The sequence below is a fragment of the Drosophila persimilis genome, unplaced genomic scaffold, assembly GCF_003286085.1.
Source record: "Drosophila persimilis strain 14011-0111.01,24,50 unplaced genomic scaffold, DperRS2 tig00000124-arrow-pilon, whole genome shotgun sequence".
In the NCBI taxonomy this organism is placed as follows: domain Eukaryota; kingdom Metazoa; phylum Arthropoda; class Insecta; order Diptera; family Drosophilidae; genus Drosophila; species Drosophila persimilis.
In genome coordinates, this window is record NW_020825294.1 from 4565012 (window position 1) to 4585418 (window position 20407).

General features: G+C 37.2%; 1 protein-coding gene across 2 annotated transcripts in view; it reads left to right on the top strand.

Annotated features, from left to right (window-relative positions):
- LOC6593530 overlaps window positions 1–20407 on the top strand; it is a 45758-nt gene that overhangs the window by 5728 nt on the left and 19623 nt on the right. For both annotated transcript variants that reach the window (XM_026987884.1, XM_026987885.1), the window contains one exon: window positions 15073–15237. In XM_026987884.1, coding sequence (XP_026843685.1) covers window positions 15123–15237 — 115 coding nt within the window. In that variant the 5' untranslated portion in view covers window positions 15073–15122. The remainder of the gene's footprint in view (window positions 1–15072; window positions 15238–20407) is intronic.

Here is a 20407-nt window from a genome sequence, read left to right on the forward strand (position 1 = left end):
CGAAGAATTCATCTCGAAAGAGAGATGTGAGTTCTACTAAAATCATTTCCATACCAATTTTGAAACGAGTAAAACTTGTTTGAAGCGTGTGCTTTATGGTTCAGGATGGGTTATGGCTTAGTCATAATTTGTATATTGATGGTCGCTGGTGGCGGCAGCCAAACGGAAGTAGAGGGTCGTATGGTGGCAAAAGTTATTTTCTGCTCAAGTCTTTACATCAAGTTTGTTGTCGAAGTCTTTGGATTTGAATGGTTTTTGCAATTGCATTCAACACAGGAATGAGTCATGAGCTAGGAAATAGTTGGGTGATTGATTGGAAATGTTTATGGCTATTATTAGTGCTGTTTTTGTATAGGAATTTAACAGGGTATTGTAGGAGACTTGTAGAAATGGCTGTGGTTGTGGCAAAGTGATTCATAAGGGAGGATTCATATATTTCTCCACATTACTCTACCGTCTTTTATCCTCTTAAAAGATTAAATAGTTCCCACATTTGCTAGTAGTATTCCTTTTACAATTTCATCTTTTGTCTCTTCAAAAACTAAAAGAAATTTCTTTTACAATTGCTGAAAGTATTCGTCATCAAATGAGATGCTTTGTTCTCCAAAAGATTACACAAAATCCTACAAAAAGTAGAAAAGAGCCTACATTTATAGCTACTCTTCTCCTTCACAGAGTTTCGATGCCATTAGGGAACCCATTTGAATTCCAACTCGATTTCAATACGGAATTCCTAGTTTCGGGTTTCTGAAAAGTGCTGCTCTTAGATCATCTATAATCCACCATCTCCACCGTTTCACGGGAATCAAAGATTGGAACAGAAACGCCAGAAAGTCATTCTAGGAGTGACCTTTTTTTGTTGAAGGTGGATGGATAATTGGCAGCTGACGCCAAAGTGTCGCGGCAGGTAGAAAGAGCGACACAAACAAACCCTTAAGAGCCTCACAAAAGTATCTAGAATCAATTCACGAAAAATCACAGGTAAAAGACATCGCATCCGAGATGTTTTAATACCTGTACTGGAAAGTGCGAGAAGTCAGTGGGAAAGATCAGATACATTTTGGAGCCAGTTTTTAAAGGGCGGCGATGCTACCCTGAACACGATAAACAGGAATGACAAATCTCTGGCCACATATCCAATGTCAGTTGGCCATAAAACGTAAGAAAACTAATTTGAGGGCGTGTCAGAGATGATCGTAAGAGACATCCATCAAATGGTTGATGCCATTGGAATGTCCAAGGCTTGGGCTAAGATCTTTACTGACGAAAAGAAAGATTGTTCTTGTATACTTTCGTCTGTTGTTTATTCAATATAACATTTAATCGTACTGTTTAGCCGTCTGGCTAAGTGGAGGCCAAGTCTGGTTTAGCGGGTGGTTGAGGAAGCTGGTAGTTATGGTGGAGGATCCTTACACCAGACTACAGGAGAGGAGGCGCTCTCTGAGTACACATAACCTACGAAAACCACAGTGGCTCTCTGCTTGAAAGGGTACTTGCCACTTTCTAAGACCATTGGTATCGATGGTGGACACTTCCTATTGAGTTGTAGCTTCACCTCGGTGTCTTCCGTCTCCTCCTTCTCGCAATAGCTGGCCAAGCTCTGTAGATTCTCTAAGCACTGAGTGGTTGAACAGACATGATCTGCGACGACCAAGGACACCGATTCTGGTGGTATTTCGCTGAGTGTTGGCTTCTCCTTGGTCACCTTCATCTCGGGATCGCAATCTTTTGTCTCTTGATCGCACTTTTTTATTTCCGGATCGATCTTTATCTCCGAATTGCACTTCTCCTCATTGCGGTAGCTATTAATCACATCCTTATCCTGGCATTCCTGTAGATTGTCCGTCTTCTCGGTTCGAGTTTTGTGCTTGCAACTGGCCACCAGTTTGGCCGTGACTCTACCGTTGCTGCTCGCCAAGAACTGAGTGGTGTACAGCACATTGCCATTGGGGTCCAACACAGGCCGCTCGTAGAGGCATTCCCCTTCACGGACTATCGGCTGCGAAGATGTCCTTGTTCCACAGAATCGTATAGCCTTTACTCCAATCTGATTCGTTTCCAGGTTGTACTCATGCTCCAGGCGGTAGTGGTTAATCCCATGCTTTTTCAAGAGTTTCTTTCTCTTTATTTTCTTTTTCTCCACCACCTCCTCCACCTCCTTGTCCTTCTCAGGTCCATTCATACATAGTAGTTGATGTTTACTCATGTAAACAGTTTTTAAAAACCGACATGGCATTGTGTAAATGTTCAATTCTATTGTTTGCAAAGTATATTGTTTGAATATTAAAAGTATACTGGTACTAGTGTCAAGCATATGCCAAAGCCTGCTTGGTTTTTTCCCCAATCAATCCATCAATCAAAAAACTCTCACTGCAACGAAAGTGTCTTTGATTTTGATTTCAATCTGTTGTAAATTCTCAACTTCCGTCTCAGTGGCGCAGTGGCAGTGGCAGTGAAAGTGTTGACAATTTCCAAACTCATTCTAAAAGCGAATTAATGGTCATCTCTCCCTCTCTTTATGGGAAAAAAGCAGCCTAATCATGTTGAAAAGCAGTTGACAATTTCATAAGTTTTCCAAGGTGGGCGCTTTCACGGCGCCATCTGGCATCGTCCGTCCGTCGATTAGTTACAATTGCCACAAATTTTCTTTATTTTTTCTACAACTACTATATATCTATCTCTACTTTTCACCATCTCTGTGTGCGTTTTTCCGTTTTCTTCTTATAAATATAATTGTGAGAATTGTATGGAAAAGTGGAGCTAGCTCTCTGGCCAAAGAAAACAAAAAAAAAAATAAAAACATTTGACGCTGTCATTGTCGACGATTGTTGCAGCGAAAAAGAAAAATGATTAAGCTTTGTGTGAGTCGAGACGATACAAGGTAGTGTTGATATTTTATGTACTAGACTGGTGGAAGAGAAACCAAAACGGTATGAGCTGGTAGATGTAGTTTATAGGAAGGTAACGATTTATTTGGAGATTTTAGATGATTTTTTAGGATTTAATATTTATATTTAGAACAAGTTTTTCTAATAAGAAGATTCAGGCCAGTTTTAGAGCGAGTAGTGGAGGGAAAATCTCGTAACTGCTAAGCCACTCACTGTTTTCTGTGAGTTTTGGGTTTAATTCTATGTTGCAATTCTTCTAATTATTACTTTTAAAACCATTTAAGGACTAGACTTACAAAATTCTACTAAAAAATCTGTACGCTCCTGTTTTCCTAGTTCTTTCTTCAAACTTCTTCTCTTAACCTACAACTTTATCCACAAACTTTGGCATTTTCACATTTTCAGCTGGTTTTTCCGCGCACCCCCCTCCAGCATTCACTTTCAAGATTATCTTTGGTTTTTTTTTTTTGGTTTTCAAACAAATACTGGCTCAAAAAATATAATTCACATGACTGCTTCACACACGAATACGAACACAATGATCTCCCCCTAACTCTTGAGCAGACTGTCTGTCTGTCTGACTCTTGACTCTGTCTCTGTCTGTCTCTCTATCTCTGTGGTGTGCATATTTTTGTGTTAACCTGTTTTGGGTCTCCTCTTACTTGTTGCTTTTGCCTTTTTGGCTGCATTCTTGACGGCTGGCTTCACTTGTGGCTCTTCAGACACGCAGTCATCGTCTTCAATTTCAAAAGTCACTAACAAACACAAAAACCAACAAAAAAGAATACTGATACTCGTACTCTGTTGCTGCCTTGGTGGTGTGTCTGTGTGATATTGATACCCTCTGGGAGGAAGGCATTTTGGAGTAGGGTAGGAATATGTGTAAAGGGTTTTCTTTGGGTTTAAAAAAGGTGATTTGTGGTTAAAATTCATAATTAATGTTATTTCATTAGCTAATGTCTTGGGATTGAAGGTGGAGGTGGAACCCTTGTTAGGCTTGTAAAGAAGGTATGGAGAGAGATTCATTGGGTGATTTGGAAAGGTATTTTCTTCAAAGAAATACGTAACTATTTTTTTTTAAATCATAAAACCTTTCTTTGTTATGTTGACATAAAAATAGTTCCATTGATGTTTCTAAAAAATATTTTACGCTAAATAAATACAATTTTTTTAAGTAAATTCTTTCTATTGGCTAGACTTTTACGTAAAATTCATTGAAGAAACCAATAAAAAATAATAATAATAATTTGTTATTAATAAATATATTGAATGGAAAGGCGTTCATAGAGAGTTCTTTCCCAATCCAGAAAAAATAAACCAAAAGTGCATATAACAGCAAAGCCTTTGGTTTGACCAATCTTTCAGATTTTCTCTACTGCTTCTTGAGAGCATTTCCACTTCGTAGCTTTCTGATGATATAATTTCCCCACTGCTCATTGTTTTGAATGATGCCTTCAAATATTACGGGCGTGTCTTCAATTCCCTCAGTGTTGCAGCCGTCTTTTCTGTTTGACAAGAGCCGCTGACTTCATTTTGGACATCATCCACTAGCTGTGGATGTATCTGTCTGTGTGCGGTGTTGAGAGGTGCGGCCCGTTGCATATTTTAGCATTTCAGCGGCATCTACTCTTCTGCTTTGGCCGCAGCAAGTCATTTTTAATTCCAGTTACAAAATCTCCAACTTGAGACAAAAGAAAACACACACCACTTTTTCCAAAGTCTATTTGGGAATTAAATATTAATTGCAGTCGGTCGGCACCCACTGGGCGCTTTTGCTACTGCTTCTTTGCTTCTTTATTCGTTTTTCCAGCTCGTGAAAGTGTTTGGCCAGTAGAAATCACTTGACCATTTTGATGCCAAGCTTTCGACGGGTTTTGCTGTTCGAGTACATGAAAACAAATGAATGTTGTTCGATGTTAGCGGCTGCCGAGGCAGTGGCAAGTTACCCAAAAGAAACATAAATACTCGCACAAATATGAGTACATACTCGTGTAGTGAAAATGTTTTTGTTTGGCTATTGCTTGCTCGAGGAAAACAGTTTCCAGTGAATGAATTGCCTAAAAGGAAATTCAACAAATCGGCTTTTATGGCTTACACTTGGTGTATATGTTTTAGTGGGTTTTGTGACCATAAAATACGGGTGGGCAAGTATGTTTTTGGGATTGAAAAAAATGAATAAAAGTGCAACTTCAATTGGAAACTTTAATATTGAATCTAGGCCTTCGATAAAGGCATATACTTTTGATTTATTGCGATACAAATTTCACTTTATTCCACTACAATCTTGCCACAAAGTGGCACATCTTCCCGTGGGCTGACAACTTGTGATTTGACAAGGATTCCTTTCTAAATTTTAGTAATTCTCTTTGTTTAAACGCCTTGAATAGCTTCTATATTGTAGATCATTCTGTGCTACCCGTACGGGCTGACAAATTATCCAAAGATACCCCCATTCTACATGTATTTAATTAATAACCTATTGAAATGTTGCTTAAAGGCAGTATTTTCCCCCAGTGCTACCAACTTGACGGCTCTCTTGATAAAAATGCTGCCAATTTGTGTGACCAACAAAACTAAAGTGTTACCTTTACTTCAATCCAATGATATCCATTCCTAGGTCTCAACTAAGTGTTTCCATAACTCGTAAGTGCCTGCAAACCGCTTGGTAACCTTCATAGCTCATTAAACCCTTTTATTTTTCGTGCCCTATCGAACCCCCAATACCTTCTCAATAGCCCCAGCCGCAAAACTTTGCCCACAAACAATTCATGTAACCCAAATACCAAAAGCATTCACAAAAAAAAATAAATAAAAACTTACATGCCACAAGCCCGAAACTAGTTCAATGGGTCTCTCCGCGGAACGGACAGCTGCCCCAGCTGGTTTTCTCTCCACACTCCACAGTCCGCACTCTGCTCTCCAGTGCTGCCCGTGGCGGCTGCTGCAGCAGGCTACCTGACCATCGAAATTAAAGACAAAAATTTGCTGCTATAAACCCCAAAGATCAATAGCAACAGCCAAGGGGGGAAAGAAATCACGAAGCCCCCAAGAAAGAACATAAATTTACATAAAAATCTGGTTTTGGTCTCTCTGCCTCTCGCTACCCACTTCCCACTCCCCACGGGAGGGAGACCTCATAACGGAATGGAATCGAATCGATGGGATTATGGCGGAGAGGAGCGGTGTTCCAGCCGAATGAGTGAGAGTGAGTCTGATTGGAGAACAAAGAAAGCCGCCCCGTAAAAGGGTCTCTCTCAGTGGTGTTCTTATTCTTTGATTTGTGGGGTAAACCGATCTTCAGGGCACTGAAATATCCATTGAATTAATAAGTACATCAACAGATCATTAATCATAACTTTTGTTGTCGTTAAATTAGTACTTTGGTTCTATCTTTTGGTTAATTAAGTGAACTGTTTCTTAATAATCCATTTAAAGTTGAATAATATATCTTTGAGCCTATTTTTCAACGAACTTCAGAGTTGTTCTCTGATTTTGTTTCTTAAAGAACATAATTCTGTTCTTTGAGGACAACTTTTGGGCAATCTTAGATCATATCTCTTTACGAAATATTCCAATATTTAAACGAATATTTGAATAAATTTTTAAAATGATCTTCGTGGCTTCTATGGTAATACTATCAGTTTTAATAATTCATATTCTCATTCTTTGAATATTTCCTTAACCACACGTTTTGATCAAGTTTTTTTCAATCGATAGATACTTGGGAGTCTTGGGATACATTTTATGACTTTATTATAGATCTGTCTTTTTATGGAAGAATTTTGGTATGAGGTTTTTAATTAAATCTTTGATCAAATACTTTTATAATGTATTAATGGTTTTTATAGAATTTTAAAAGAATGTATTTTAAACAAACAATTCAAATTTTTTGAATTTCAAAATATTTTAATAATGATTATATTTCTATAATAATTTCTTGAGAAAAATTTTTTGGGATTTTTGATGAATAATTGAATAGAAAATGTTTTAATTATGTCCGTAACAGATTCTTTAATTATAATGATATTTTAAACCAACCTAAACTTAAATCTTTTGTAAAATATCAATTTCTTATTCTTGTTTCTCTCCATTTTTAAATAAATTCACTGATCATTTAGCATAATTCCAAGAGAAACTTCATCAAAAGTCAATCAACGATGATTCGATTGATCTAGACAAGAAAATGATTAAATTACCAATAGTTTCTCCTTGAGATTCAATTAAATTAAAAGCAAATCCCAGAGCTGTCTTTTATCTTGGGTAAAGTGGTTAATACTGTGGCGATCTGAATGTTAAGCTAAATGCTTCTTTAAGTGATCTTTCAACGATCCTTAAACCTCAATCAACCACAGACACAGAAATCGCACAGATCTCTTCACAGCATGAATTTCTCTTAACCATTTGATGATCCTCAATACTCGATCCTTAATGGATGTCCCAGTTTCTCTGGCAATAACAACTTCCTCTGCATTCTCCACTCTTCCTCTCTCCCGATTCGATCCACCAATCGACTGACACCAAAAAACTAACTCAATTTGTAAGAAATCCCATAAAAACCAATTGACCTTCAAGTCAAGAAAAACAACAACAGAAAAATCAAAGTAAAATAATATTTGGTCATTAGTTGGGCAGACACTAAACAAAAAAGTGGAAACGTGTTGGATTGCTGCTGCGGCTCTGTGTGTTGGTTGTGTGGCCAATATTGACAGAGAGGCAAAAAGAAAACACGCCAAAAGGAAAACACCAAAGGCTGGAGGGAAAAACAAGCACTGCAAATGCTCCCCAGACAAGTGCGCAAGTGAAAGTCTCTGCCTGGCCGGCCTGCCTGCCTGCCGTCTTGGGCTTTTGGTGGAAAACACTGCGGGATGGAATGAAAATGGAAAACTAAACGCAGTCCGTAAAAGGCAAGCCGGCAGCCAGCAGCCAGCAGCCAGCACCCAGCTGCATTTCCAATCACCAAAAACCAGCAGCAGAAGTCGAAGCAACAAAAAGTTCAACAGAAATTATATACCCCGTTTGACTTTTACCATTTTGTGCGGCCGGGTTAGTCATCTCTCTATAAGGTTTTGATTTTGATTTTGGTTTTGCTTTTCTTTGCTCTGCTGTGCTGTGCTGTGCTGCTTTGCTGCTGGCTAAATGTCGAAGGTGTCATCAATAACGGCGAGCTCTTTGGGATCCATAGAGGGGAAACCGGTTCAACACCGCCGAGACGACAGAGATCCACGTTCCGCTTTGCATACAGGAAAATATTTGAATTTTGATTGCAGTTTTTCAATTCCGATTGCGAAACTTTCAGCCTCCGATGCAAATGGAAAAGGTTTTTCTCGTTTTGCGGCTGCTGTGTTAGTTGCACAAGTCTTTTGTTCTGTTTGAAGGCTCTGATCATTATGCAGATGGTGCTGATGCCTCTGCTGCTGCTGATGATGATGATGATGAGTGGTTCGTTCTCTTGTCTGGCGGCTGTCAAGTTCGTTGCTCAAGTCTTTCATTTGTATTTCTGTTGGAGTGTAAAGTGTTGAATGTGCCACAAGTTGTTGGTTTGTGATTGAAAGATTTATTGGCATTAGAATGGGGATAATAAAATAAACTTGAGCCATAATTTAGCATGGGTTCTGGCCATTTAGGGGTACCTAAATGAAGGCATAATTAACCTTTAAATGTTAAGTGATCTTTTAATAGTAGAAGGTCTATTAGATTTATATTTGGGGTGTAAATTGGTTCAATCTGGAGTCGAATGATGATTGAATAGGTTTCAGATGTTGTAATGGACCTAATCCATCAATTTTCATATTATATATCAAGTTTAAGGTCCCTTAATGATGCCATTTGTATCAAACGATGATGGATATGAAAGAAATCCATTAGGAAGATGATTAAATGTGATTTAATCAATTGCTTAATCAATATCCATAGGCTATCATCTGTTTAGGAACCTTAGCCTTAGCATTCGTCATCTTTTGCAACCTTTAAAGTCTAAAAAGAGTTAAATGTTGATCAAAAACTGCTCTTTGGTTCCATTTTGGGAATGCATTTCCATGGATTTAGTATAGATAAAAAGTTTTAAAAACTAATTGGAGTCGAAAATTGATTAAATATTTGAGGAATATGATCTAAAATACTCTAGACAACTTAATCAATCAATTTCTATCGGTTAAAATAACTCAAGCACCTTTATGCGAAGCACCTAACACCCTAGACTATGTTACCCTATAATAAACACCTTGCTCAATCATTTTCCATGCATTTATCTCTAGCTTTAGATCCATAAGTGAAACCCTAATCAACGTTTAATCGGTGTCAGTCATGGGAATTACGAAAATCCACTGCGCCTTTCTGCCGTTGGCGACTTCCCATGCCGCCCATTTTCATGCAAATTAGTTTTGTGAATCTTTCGAAATGATTGTTTAACCATTCGATGGGTGTCTGCATAATCATGATGCATAATCAAAGCCGAATCAATGGCCAATAAACCGAAGCCACTAAATCAACACACACCCAGAGACGGTACGGGACGGGGACGGGGTTGGACCTTTCACTCTCGTCGATCGGTGGCTTACTTTTTATTTACATGCTAAATAGCTTTTAATTTTCCTTTTTTTTCCTCCTTCCATTTTTTATATTTATTTATTGGCCAACGCGCAAACATATTTGCATATTTGTGCGGTATGCAGTGTGCATCCATCGGCTGCAAGTTTTGCATTTCTCGGCTTTCAGGAGAGAATTCGAAAATGTTTTGTTGGCCAATTTGTCTATTTTTGAGTTGTAAGCCTCTTGGCTTAGTTCGTGCTGCTCGAATCGGTTCGTGCTGCTGTCGGCTGTCAGTCTGTCCAAATGCTCATTAGCCGTGATTATATAATGCCCTGTCAGCCGAATACTTATTCGCCAGGGTGTTGACTTCTAACTGTTTTTGGCTAAATTAATATTACTGCGCTGGCGGCTATCAATCAAGAAATTAGTCTCCTGAATGAATGAAAATTCTCAGATATTACCCGTTATTAGACAGTTAAAGCACTTGAAGGGGGGTTTTAATGAGAAAGGGAAGCGGTATTTATAAATTGGAGTACAATTTATAGTTTGGATATATGTGTCTACACTTAGTAGATAATAAGTCTTTCTTTCGGAATTAAAAAAATTTGTGTGAAAAAAGTGGTTACAAATAAATTATATATTTTATGTGGAGTGCTTTAATCAAACAATTTATTTTCTTCTATGAAACAAAATATTGTTTATTGAAAGTACTCATTTTGGTATAAATCTATTAATATTTGTATTAATAATAATTTTTTTAAAAGAAAAAAGTGGTCTTGAAGAAAAATTGTTTAGTTGAAATAAAATAATAAATAATAATTAACAAAAATATATAATAATAAATAAAATAATAATAATAAATTAAATACTAATAATTGTTATTGTTTTATTTATTATTATTATTTTTTTTTTTTTATTAATTTGTATTATTTGTTCTTTTATTAAATATTTATTTTAATACAAAGTTTTAAATATATATTTTTTTGATGGAAATCATTTTTTTGGATAATTTCTGCAAGAATTAAGTGCATTTTCTTAAGTTAAATAATTTGTGTGTGTTATTGTGATTTTGATGGTTGTTTAATGTTTTTTTGCAAGTAAATGTTTGTTTTTTAATTGTTATCAGTGAAAAAAATATTACTTATATATATTACAACATTTTACTCGTAGATACATACATCGTACATTTCTATAAATTACCGCCTCCCCCATTTAAAATCTCAAATTGTTGTGTTTTTCATTTAGTTCAAAAATCAATTTAAATTCATCATTACCAAAAAAATTTTAATGTGAATACAGATGCCATCTAACCTTCAATGAATTCACAAATTCACAGATTTCACAGTCACAGCTTATGGGCTAATGACAATGCTGTCTACGGGGCTGTGGATATGGGTATGGGCACGGGTATGGGTAGGTCATAGCCTCCACATCGCCCACATCCACGCCCCCCTTTTTCCGGTGTGCTGTGAGCGACGGCGGCGCTTCATTAAACAGCAAAGTAAATACGACATTTGCCTGCAAAATGTATATAACTTTTGGCGCCTTTCCGCCGACTACTGTCAAGATTTTAGACTTGACTTTAGGTTTGACTTGAGTTTATTTTAGTTTATCCGACTTTATACCAGACTTTGCTTTGCGTTTTGGCCAAACAATGCTTTGGCTAGTACACCCACACATGCCACACCAATATTTACGCGGTCGGGCAGGTAGATAAACAATACAAACACACACACACACAGGTAGGACAGGGGGAAAACAGTTAGGTATCGAACAAGTTTGTTGTTTGACAGCGGCTGTGGCGGCTGCTGCAAGTTGCTTTCTGGGCCAAACCGCATAGCCAGCTAATTGCACAGAAAATGCGGCTGGCTCAAAGCCTGCGGCTTGCAACTTGTGGCAGCAGCAGCTGCAACAAGAGTTTCAAACTTTAAACTGAGAAAATTCCACGCCAAAGAAAATAACAACATAGCAAACGCATTGCATAATTCAATGCCCTTTTTGCTTATATTAAGATTTTTTAATTACAAATATAAAATTGAACAACAAGAAGGGATAGTCGAAGACTAAGATGCTCTAACAGATAGAATTTTCGATGCTCCTAATATTATATTTAAGCAGTTGGAGGCGCGGTTTTTGTCGAGGCACACGAGGGAAAATTCAATAAAACTTGGATAAATTGTGTAAAATTTTATTATAATGCAATCTTTGAAAGCCTTGGAATATGAAAGCTATATGAAATACGCAACCATTTAAAAGAATACTCTTTTTAAAGATTTATTCCATAGACTCTTTATAGCAACATATTCGACTGGGACTCTCTGTTGAATGCCGATCAAAGCTGCCGCCTTTCCTGCCTTCCAAACTTCTCCTTCTAAACCTCGTACCCCCTTAAAGGGTATTCAAAAACTAGACAAGAGCTCTCTGGCATCGTCAGGCATCTCTCTATTTTTCTTAATTAGCGTTGAGTGGGGCTGGGCCTGGTGCTGGTGCTGCTGGTGCGTGCGTGCAGGCGCTGGCTGGGCTTACTTGCAAATTATTTTCACCCGTCTCTTTTTTTCCCTCAATAAAAAGCCGCCAAGACCAGATTCAGTCTCCGGGCCAAAGCCGCTTTTGAATGGCTTTTATTCATTTATTTTTATATACATATTGTATGTGTATGTTTTTTTTTCGGTCTTAAGCCTTTGGTGTTCGGTGTTCGCATGCAACAAAGTTATCTAATATTTCTTGAGAGTAGGTACGAGAGGTATCCCATTGCAAATGAAACAAGTGGCAGGCAGGGCGTTTGCCTTCGCGTTTGACTAAATTTTAAGCTGGGATTGAGATTTCTTTCAAACACAATTTGCGGAAGTTGGTAATGGACAGAGTTTTTGAAACTGGTCGGCGTCTGATTTGTTGTCTGTCCCTCTGTTGGGATTTCTTTGAAGGTTTTGCATTACAAATAAAGTGGAAAATAAAAATCTTATATGATGTCAGCTTTGGCTTTGGACCCGGGCATACAAAAGCAAATTTGTAAGAAAAGTAATAAAATTTAAATATGAAAAAAGTCCAATGGAAACGAGGAAAATATTCAAAATGTCTGATGTAAGCAAAATAATTTTATGTTTAAAAATGGAAAAACATTGGGACTTTCATTGATAATATTTCAATGCTTTTTGAACAGAGTTTTGCGTGGTAGTGAAACCATGCATGCACATATGTAACAGTCTGTTTTATATATAAATACATATATTATACATGAACATTCCTTTTGCACAACAACATAATCGGCCTCTTGAGTGCGGATCAGCTAGCTGCTGATCAGTCATTTCTCCAAAACTCACGCAGAATCCAAACGGACTCATGCTGATTCTGTAGGCCTCTTTCCACAAGCCACTTAATGCTGATCATGCATTTCCATAGACTCAGGCGGAGATTGCTAGCTCTAATACTAATCAAGTGGTACTCTCTTCAAAATGTGCATGGGAGAAATCTCGCTCTCCAATAAACATAAAAACAATTGTACCCTAGGATAAGATTCAAAACAATTTCAATAAACATTATCATTCAATAGGTTAAACGAAACGGACCTTGTCTTGCGGTCATTAAACTAAAACAAAGCACTGAAACCGTTTTAAATTTCTTAAATATCCAAAAAAAAAAAGGTGAATCTAACATTGGTGAAAAATATGCCTAAAAATAATTCAAAAAATTTTAAATTTAGAACGGCAAATAACCAAATCTCAATGAAGTTCTCTTGTATATTGAAATCTCCAGCCCAAAAGTGAACAAAACATTAATCATCAATCAATTGAACTTAGAATATTCCCAAAAAACTGCACAGAAAACAGCACAGAAATTTCTAAAAAAAAAAAACACAAACCCTTTCATTTAAAAAATGTTGGTTAAAAAAATGACTAATAAAAATAACTGATTAACTCTAACTCATTAAATCTCAAAAAATTTTTACTCATTCATGTCAAAAATCGCAACGCAATTTTGGTAATAGAAAGCCTATCAAAAAGTTTAATAAATCTCAAAAAATATAAATTGATTAATGTCAAAGTTTTAAGCCAAAATTAAGTTTGAAAGTTTCTCAACAATTTAGTAAATCCCACAAAAATTTTTATTAAAGGGTAGAAAACTTGACCTTATCTTTACCGTCTAAACCCCAAAAAATACTTGACTTCAAGTAGCCTCTACCCCAAAAAAACAAGTTAATTTAGCAAACAAATACAAAAAAATTCAAATGCACCAGTAACAGTGCATCTCGTGTTGGCCAGGCTATAATTACTTGACAATAACGGCAACCTTGCGCCTCGATCTCCGTTTACAAAACGGTAGAAGGTGCCAGGGGCAAGCCGCACGAACAGACCCCGCCCCAGACACAGACAGACTGTATTTAGTTTAGCTTTAGATATGAATGAAAAGTCCCACACAGTCACAGTGCCTGCAAACAAGTTCAGACGTATATACAAACGTAAAGACAGAGAAACGCAATCGTGAAATATGCATATATCGTAGAAGAAAACCTTAAACATTTCGACTCTTGACTTTTGTTGGTAACATACGAGTATTTTTGTGTGTCGAGTGTTAAAAATGTTAAACAAGTTCATGATGAAGTATTTTTCGGTTGAACATTCAAGCTGGCAATTGAATTAATTCATTATGAGTCATTATTGTTCAAAGAAATATTTATTAGGCGGTTTGTAAAGTGGAATAAATAAAACCTATAAATGAGGTAGAAAATTGAGGTAGAATAAATAATAAAAAATGAGTAAGAAAATTAATTCTATACAAAATTTAAACCTAAATATTTTTGAAAATTTTTTAGAATTCAAAGAAAAAAATATTAAATACATATAACAGATTTAAACCTCTGTGATAGGATCTCTTAAAATAGGACTAGATTGTTTTATTATTATTCTTAGAGCTACAATTCTAAGGAAAGATCTGTGGACAAAAGAAATATTAATCTCTTAGCCTGTTTACTGTACGTCTTAAGATCTGTTTTATTGTACCTCCATCGTTTAAGAGCTCTGTCTGGCTTAATACAAATACTTCTGTAACAATTTTCAGTATATTTCTGAATAAAATGAATCAGAATGAAGCAAACCAAAGTCTCAGCTAACAACTCGTATACCAACCGCACAAAAGCTCTCTGTATAAGCTATTCTCAGAAATTCCACTGTTCAAAGTTCTCCCCAATAACTGATTTTCTCTTGCCTGAAAGTCATCTCTCAGAAATTCCAAATTTTATATAGCAAATGCATTAAAGCGAACATTAGTTAAATTAATGGCTCACCTTCAACCGGAGAGCAAAGAGGCAAGGAGGGGACTGGGACGCCAAATATAGTATGCAAATTCTTTTGCCACACTGCGGTCTAAAACTTTCTAAAACCGCATTCAGCCGCAGAGAAACACGTGCTCCGAGCAGAGTCTGAGTCAGTGGGGGGGAATAAATTTGCTAATCATTTATTTTGTATCATAGTCCAAGAGCCTGTATGTGCGAGAGAGGTGTGAATGAGGCAACCAGTTTTGTATTTGGGCGAGGCCATAAACTAATTTCCACTCGATTATTGTATGTTCGATTTGAGAGCGTAGAGAATATTCGTAGACCAAAAAAAGGGGGAAAAATGTGAACCCTACTGACATTACTTTTCACTTTTTTTCATTGCAGATTGTTGACCAGACGACTTTGCGCTCAATTGGTCATTTAATCGGGCCAACATGAACCATTCGACGGCAGCCAATTCGCATTGGCTGGCCGCTTTGCTGTCGTCGTTGCTGCTGTGCCAATTGCTGCACACAATCACCGCCGACGAGGCGTTCTCCTGTCCAAATGGTAAGCAAACCTCCAGCCCGATCCCAAGCCCAAAAATTAAACTTGAATTCCGTACTGCATGGGGGATACACATTGGGAACACGTGTGCGTGGTTATATGCGGACGCAGGTGTGGCACAGAAACCAAGCCAAAATAAGAGCTTAGCGCATAAATCAAAAGCGCATATAATTATACGAGTGTACGAGTGTACCAAATGGCAAGTGGGTACCAATTGGTTTTGGGTGTTTCTGCGATTATAATTGGTTCTAGTGGATTATAGGGGTGTTAAGGTATTTTAAAAGAAATATGTAAGACGTAGACGAAAATGTTTTCGGTATATAAAATGGATTAAGAATCTGTTTTAGCCATAGTTTCCAGAATATAAGTATATAAATGAATATAAATATTCATTTATGAAAGGCTACTTATAGAAGGAGGTGGTTCCATGAAGTCTTTAATTTCTATAAGCTCCGAAAGGCCTCAGTTGCTAGAGCTGTATTACTTATAAATTTACTTAAAAAGAAAGGTATCTAAACGCTTAAAGACATGCATTTTGTAATGATTGCATCAAGCCGAAGCCTGTATCCCAAATCCATCCCATATACGAGGCATCTTTTAGTCGATATTCTCAGAGTATAATCCTATCGTTCTTACTGAAGCTGGAAATATTTACTGGCCTGCCAATTATGTCTTTAAGAATTCTCTGTCTTGGCGATTCTAAGAGTTTCTAACTATATAATTGATTGTCTTTGATCGGCGTTAAATGATTTCCGGTTGTTAAAGTGTCGGTAAAACAGACTCAAGACTCATAGACAAAAAAAAAAAAACACTTAAAAACATGCAACCGAATCTCGTTGTTTGACCCAAATTAAGAATCAAATTAATGAAAAGTCTTTCATCTTTGTGAACCATTTTTCATCCAATTAATGTGGATTTCATGCTGCTTAACAGGCGCTTAAATGAAAGATGATGACTGGGAGTTTTCTTTCACCGTTTGCTCTATAAATAAGACTATTTCCTGGATGATAAGCCAAGAAACAGACCATGAGATCAATCAAAATGGGATCATTAGGGAAATAGGAAAGCATTCCTATTGCCAAGCCAAGAATTTCGATTATCTATGCAGATATGAAAGACTTGCATCATTTATCAAGCTTTCAGCCTAAGTAAAATGCATATTTCATGTCCATATTCTCACTCCCTGTTCCGCCAGTCGTTAAGACTTGTGTCATAGACATGGCCATACATTTTTTGTGCTATAAAAATTCTTTAGCTAATTACAAAATCCACAAAAGCCAATAAGCAACCTGCTAAACGAGTTAACACACGACAAAAAAAGAGACACACAGCACTCGAAAAAGAGACGCAAACTGAAATGAAATACAATTCAGGGAAGGCTGAAGAAAAGTGTGCAGAAACTGGAGAATATGACGGAAGTTATGACAAAAGTTAATCAATCATCTCATAGAGGAGAGTAATATATATACAAGATATACAGGCCTTTCACTTGAGTTATTTTTTTGCCACCTACAACCAGATCTATATGGCTGGCGGAGAGCCAGAGAGCCGAGCCGGAGACCGATAACGGTTATTACATATGCCAAAACTTGTTTAAGCCTTCCTCCATTACCATTCTCCCGGCTGTCCCGCTCCATAGAATGCCATGCCATGACAGCATATAGAATACAATCTGGGTATGGGGGGTACTCCATAAAAAGAATTTCCAACTCCAGACTTGGGCTTTGGAAACGAGATTTCTTAACGGTTATTTTCGTTGCTGTATTTGTTGCGCTAACTGACTGACTGACTGAGCGACTGACTGACTGACTAACTGAATGACTGACGGGCTCCTGCCTACAGCTCTGGCAGTAGTAGCTCTACCTGTTGTGCCACTTGTGCCACTGGCTGGCGCGGATTCCATGCGTCCATCTCCTAACTAGCTGCAGCGTGTGTGCTGTGCTGATTAACACTTGTGCCTGCCTGGGCGCAGACACACACACACACACACACTCAGACCATGGCTGCCAAACAAGTTCGTTGCCTAAGTCTTTTATTTTGATACCCTAGAAGGGGGTTATGTGGGGATTTGTAGGTGTTTGGATTGTAGAAAAGGTGGGATTAAGTCTTGGATCAGCATACATATGCTATATAGCCATATCTGTGTGTTTTTTCCTTGGAAAAGTACTCTAATGGTTTTAAAAATAGTTGTTAAATAATATATAGTTTTTTAAAGTTGCTTTTTTAGATATTCAAGGTGTTATTATAGCACAGAGTCTTTTAGATGCTATTTCCTTCATCAAGATTCTGAACTTCTTAGAAACACACATTAGAAATTGTAGTTTTATATATTTTCATCGAAATCGGATTACAATATTATATATAAATACCATTTAAGAAGGGTATCTATACTTCGTTTACTTCAGTGCGCCTTCCTTTCGTTTATTTTTCCATAAAAAAATATGCTCTTTTTTTCTGTGCATTGCATTAAGGCTTTTTCCATATGCAGGTGTCTGTCGGTGTGTCGATGACTTGTTTTAGGTGCAGTCGTTCGCTTGGGTTCGGTTACACACACACACACACACACAGTCGGGCCTAAAAAATAGGCCAAACTATTGCCAGTTATTGCAGTTTTTCCCGCTTTTCCCGCTCCGTTTTCCCTCCTTTCGTGGCTATTGATGGTTGTTAATAAACCCAAAACCACGACACAGATATGGGCTAAAATTTGTAGATATCTTTTTTATTTTTTTTATTTTTTTTTTGTTTTTATGACTCAACTAATGGCTCAATGATGCTCAGCCATTAAATTAGCTGTCGGACGGAGATGTCAGAGATCTTAGAAGCAAGTATTTTTTGGTGTCAAACCAAATGACGATGAAGATGATGACGATATGGGGTTAAGCCAAGGCTAGATAGGGTTACAAGTTGTTTTAATTAAAGTGGAGTCGGAGGATGGGGATTTTTAACAGATTCTGTTGATGTTTTCGTTAAGAGAACTGTACAGAAGAATAAAGAATAAAATTGATTGTCTTTTTTTATGAAATGTTCCTTTACTCTACGAATAGTTTATTGATTAATTAGAATTAGAGGTTGGTCATAATATAAGTAATACATTTTTAATTAACATGGATTCCTGAATGGAACTTTGATGTATTCTGATGTACAAGTAATGTATGATAAATAGCCGGTTAATATAATGAGGACTAAAAAAAAAGATCTCTACAATATTCAAATAGCTTAAGACAGTGGTTTCAGTGTGGAATCCTGGAATACATGGACTATAGAGCGAAATCTGAAGAATTACATGGAGGATATTTTGTGAATTTTCCATATTCCTCAATCATCAGGTATATGAAGCCTCTAGTCAATTGAAAGCTTATACTTTTTCTTACATAAATGCAATTTTGGAGAACATGTTATGTAAATATAATAATTTTCATTAAGAACCACATTCTTCAAGACCGAAATAATCAATTTTCCTTGCGTGTCATGGAACATTTCCAAAATCTACAGCCACAACCCATACCCAAAGCTAGAACCCGAGTTACAGGGAAAAGGCAGACCAAAAGTCCGTCAAAAGTTGTACCGCCATTGGTGGCCACTTAAGAATCACGCGCCTGCGCCTGTGCCTGTGCCTAACTGTAAATGTCTCAAATTGATGAACCAAACGATGAACAAACAAACCCCGACATTGACAGACTGACAAACACAGAGAGCCGAGCGCCGAGCGCCGAGAACTGAGAAGTCGAGTAGAGAAGACCTAGAACAGCAACTTGCACATTTTTGGACACGCTTGAGTAAATGCCGTCTGTCGAAGAGGAGGCTACTGCTAATTAAATGAGCATCTCCCCGGGCTGTTCTCTTGGACAGTTCTTTGGCTGCCACTCAAGCAAACACTGCAAGAAAAGTTCAGGCATTAGATATAAAGATTAGATCAAACTTAATGGGTCGTCAAGCACCACACACACACATATCACACATGGAGTGGAGCAACTCAAGTGATTTATGGATCCACCACTTTATATTGTGTATTTTTGGTAGATATTATTTATGATATTTGAAGCCTTTAGTGAATCACAAAGCGTGAAATGCGCGTGTGTTTATAACGAATTAAACAAATTTTTCTACATTTTCCGGTGGACTCATGTGATGGTTGAGGGAAGTCAACACTTTTTCACTTAACTGATTTCTGTGGGAACTCGAAAAAAACCTAGACAAAAAAGAGCTGGATTTAGTTGCAGATTAAACTCCAATCAAAGGCTAATACAAGTATTAAACAAACAACCAGTAATTCCGAGAACCCCACAAGAACTTGCTGGTTTTTTCTTCAAGCTTTCTACGCACTCGCCGGAGATTGAGTTCTCCTCGAAGGTCTGTCTCGTCTTTCAGCTTCGTTTTTCGAAAAGATTTTATGCTCAAGATACGAGTAAAACATCGCTGGAAATGCACAGCGAATGGGGTTAATGAAATGAGCACAAAAGTAAAGAAGATTTATGGCAAACCGCAACCGAGTTTTCACTTTTGCTCTCTTCAAAAAGAACCAAGGGAAATAATAAAAGAAGTTTTTGAAACAGGGCCTGGGCAGGGAAGTGGGTACATTTTTTGAGGTTGAGCAAAGCAAAAGTATGAGATCAAGATAATTATGTGCCAAGAGTGTTACGAAATTGGGCTACAAAAATTGGGCTAGTGGCTTAACCACAATCTAATACGTGACTTGTTATCGTTGACGTTTCTGTGGGGACAGGGGAAACAGAGGGGAAGGTAACCGATTTAAGGAGGGAATAAATTTAAGGAAATATATCTTGATTTGTAGATAGATAACATTTATACTTTATTTTCATATAAAAGTTCTTCGAGGAGTGCTTTTAGTTGGGGGTTTCCCAATCCAAAATCCCCGTAAATATAATACCCATAATTTTTCAAGCATTTTCCCATTACAAAGTATATTCCCATGCCCCAAGAGACTCTCAAACAAGTACAGATTGTCGTTAAAACTAATAAACCAATTAAAAGTTCCCACATCTCAACTTGACATTTCAAAAATCTAGTTCAAGCCATTTGCTGGCACTCTTCACAGCCATTAACTTTGACAAAGTGTTAAAAATACACAGAAATACATATGTATATCCCATATGCAAAATAGGTATATATGTATCTTTTATGTAGCTAAAGACTGCCCTAATACATGGTTTTC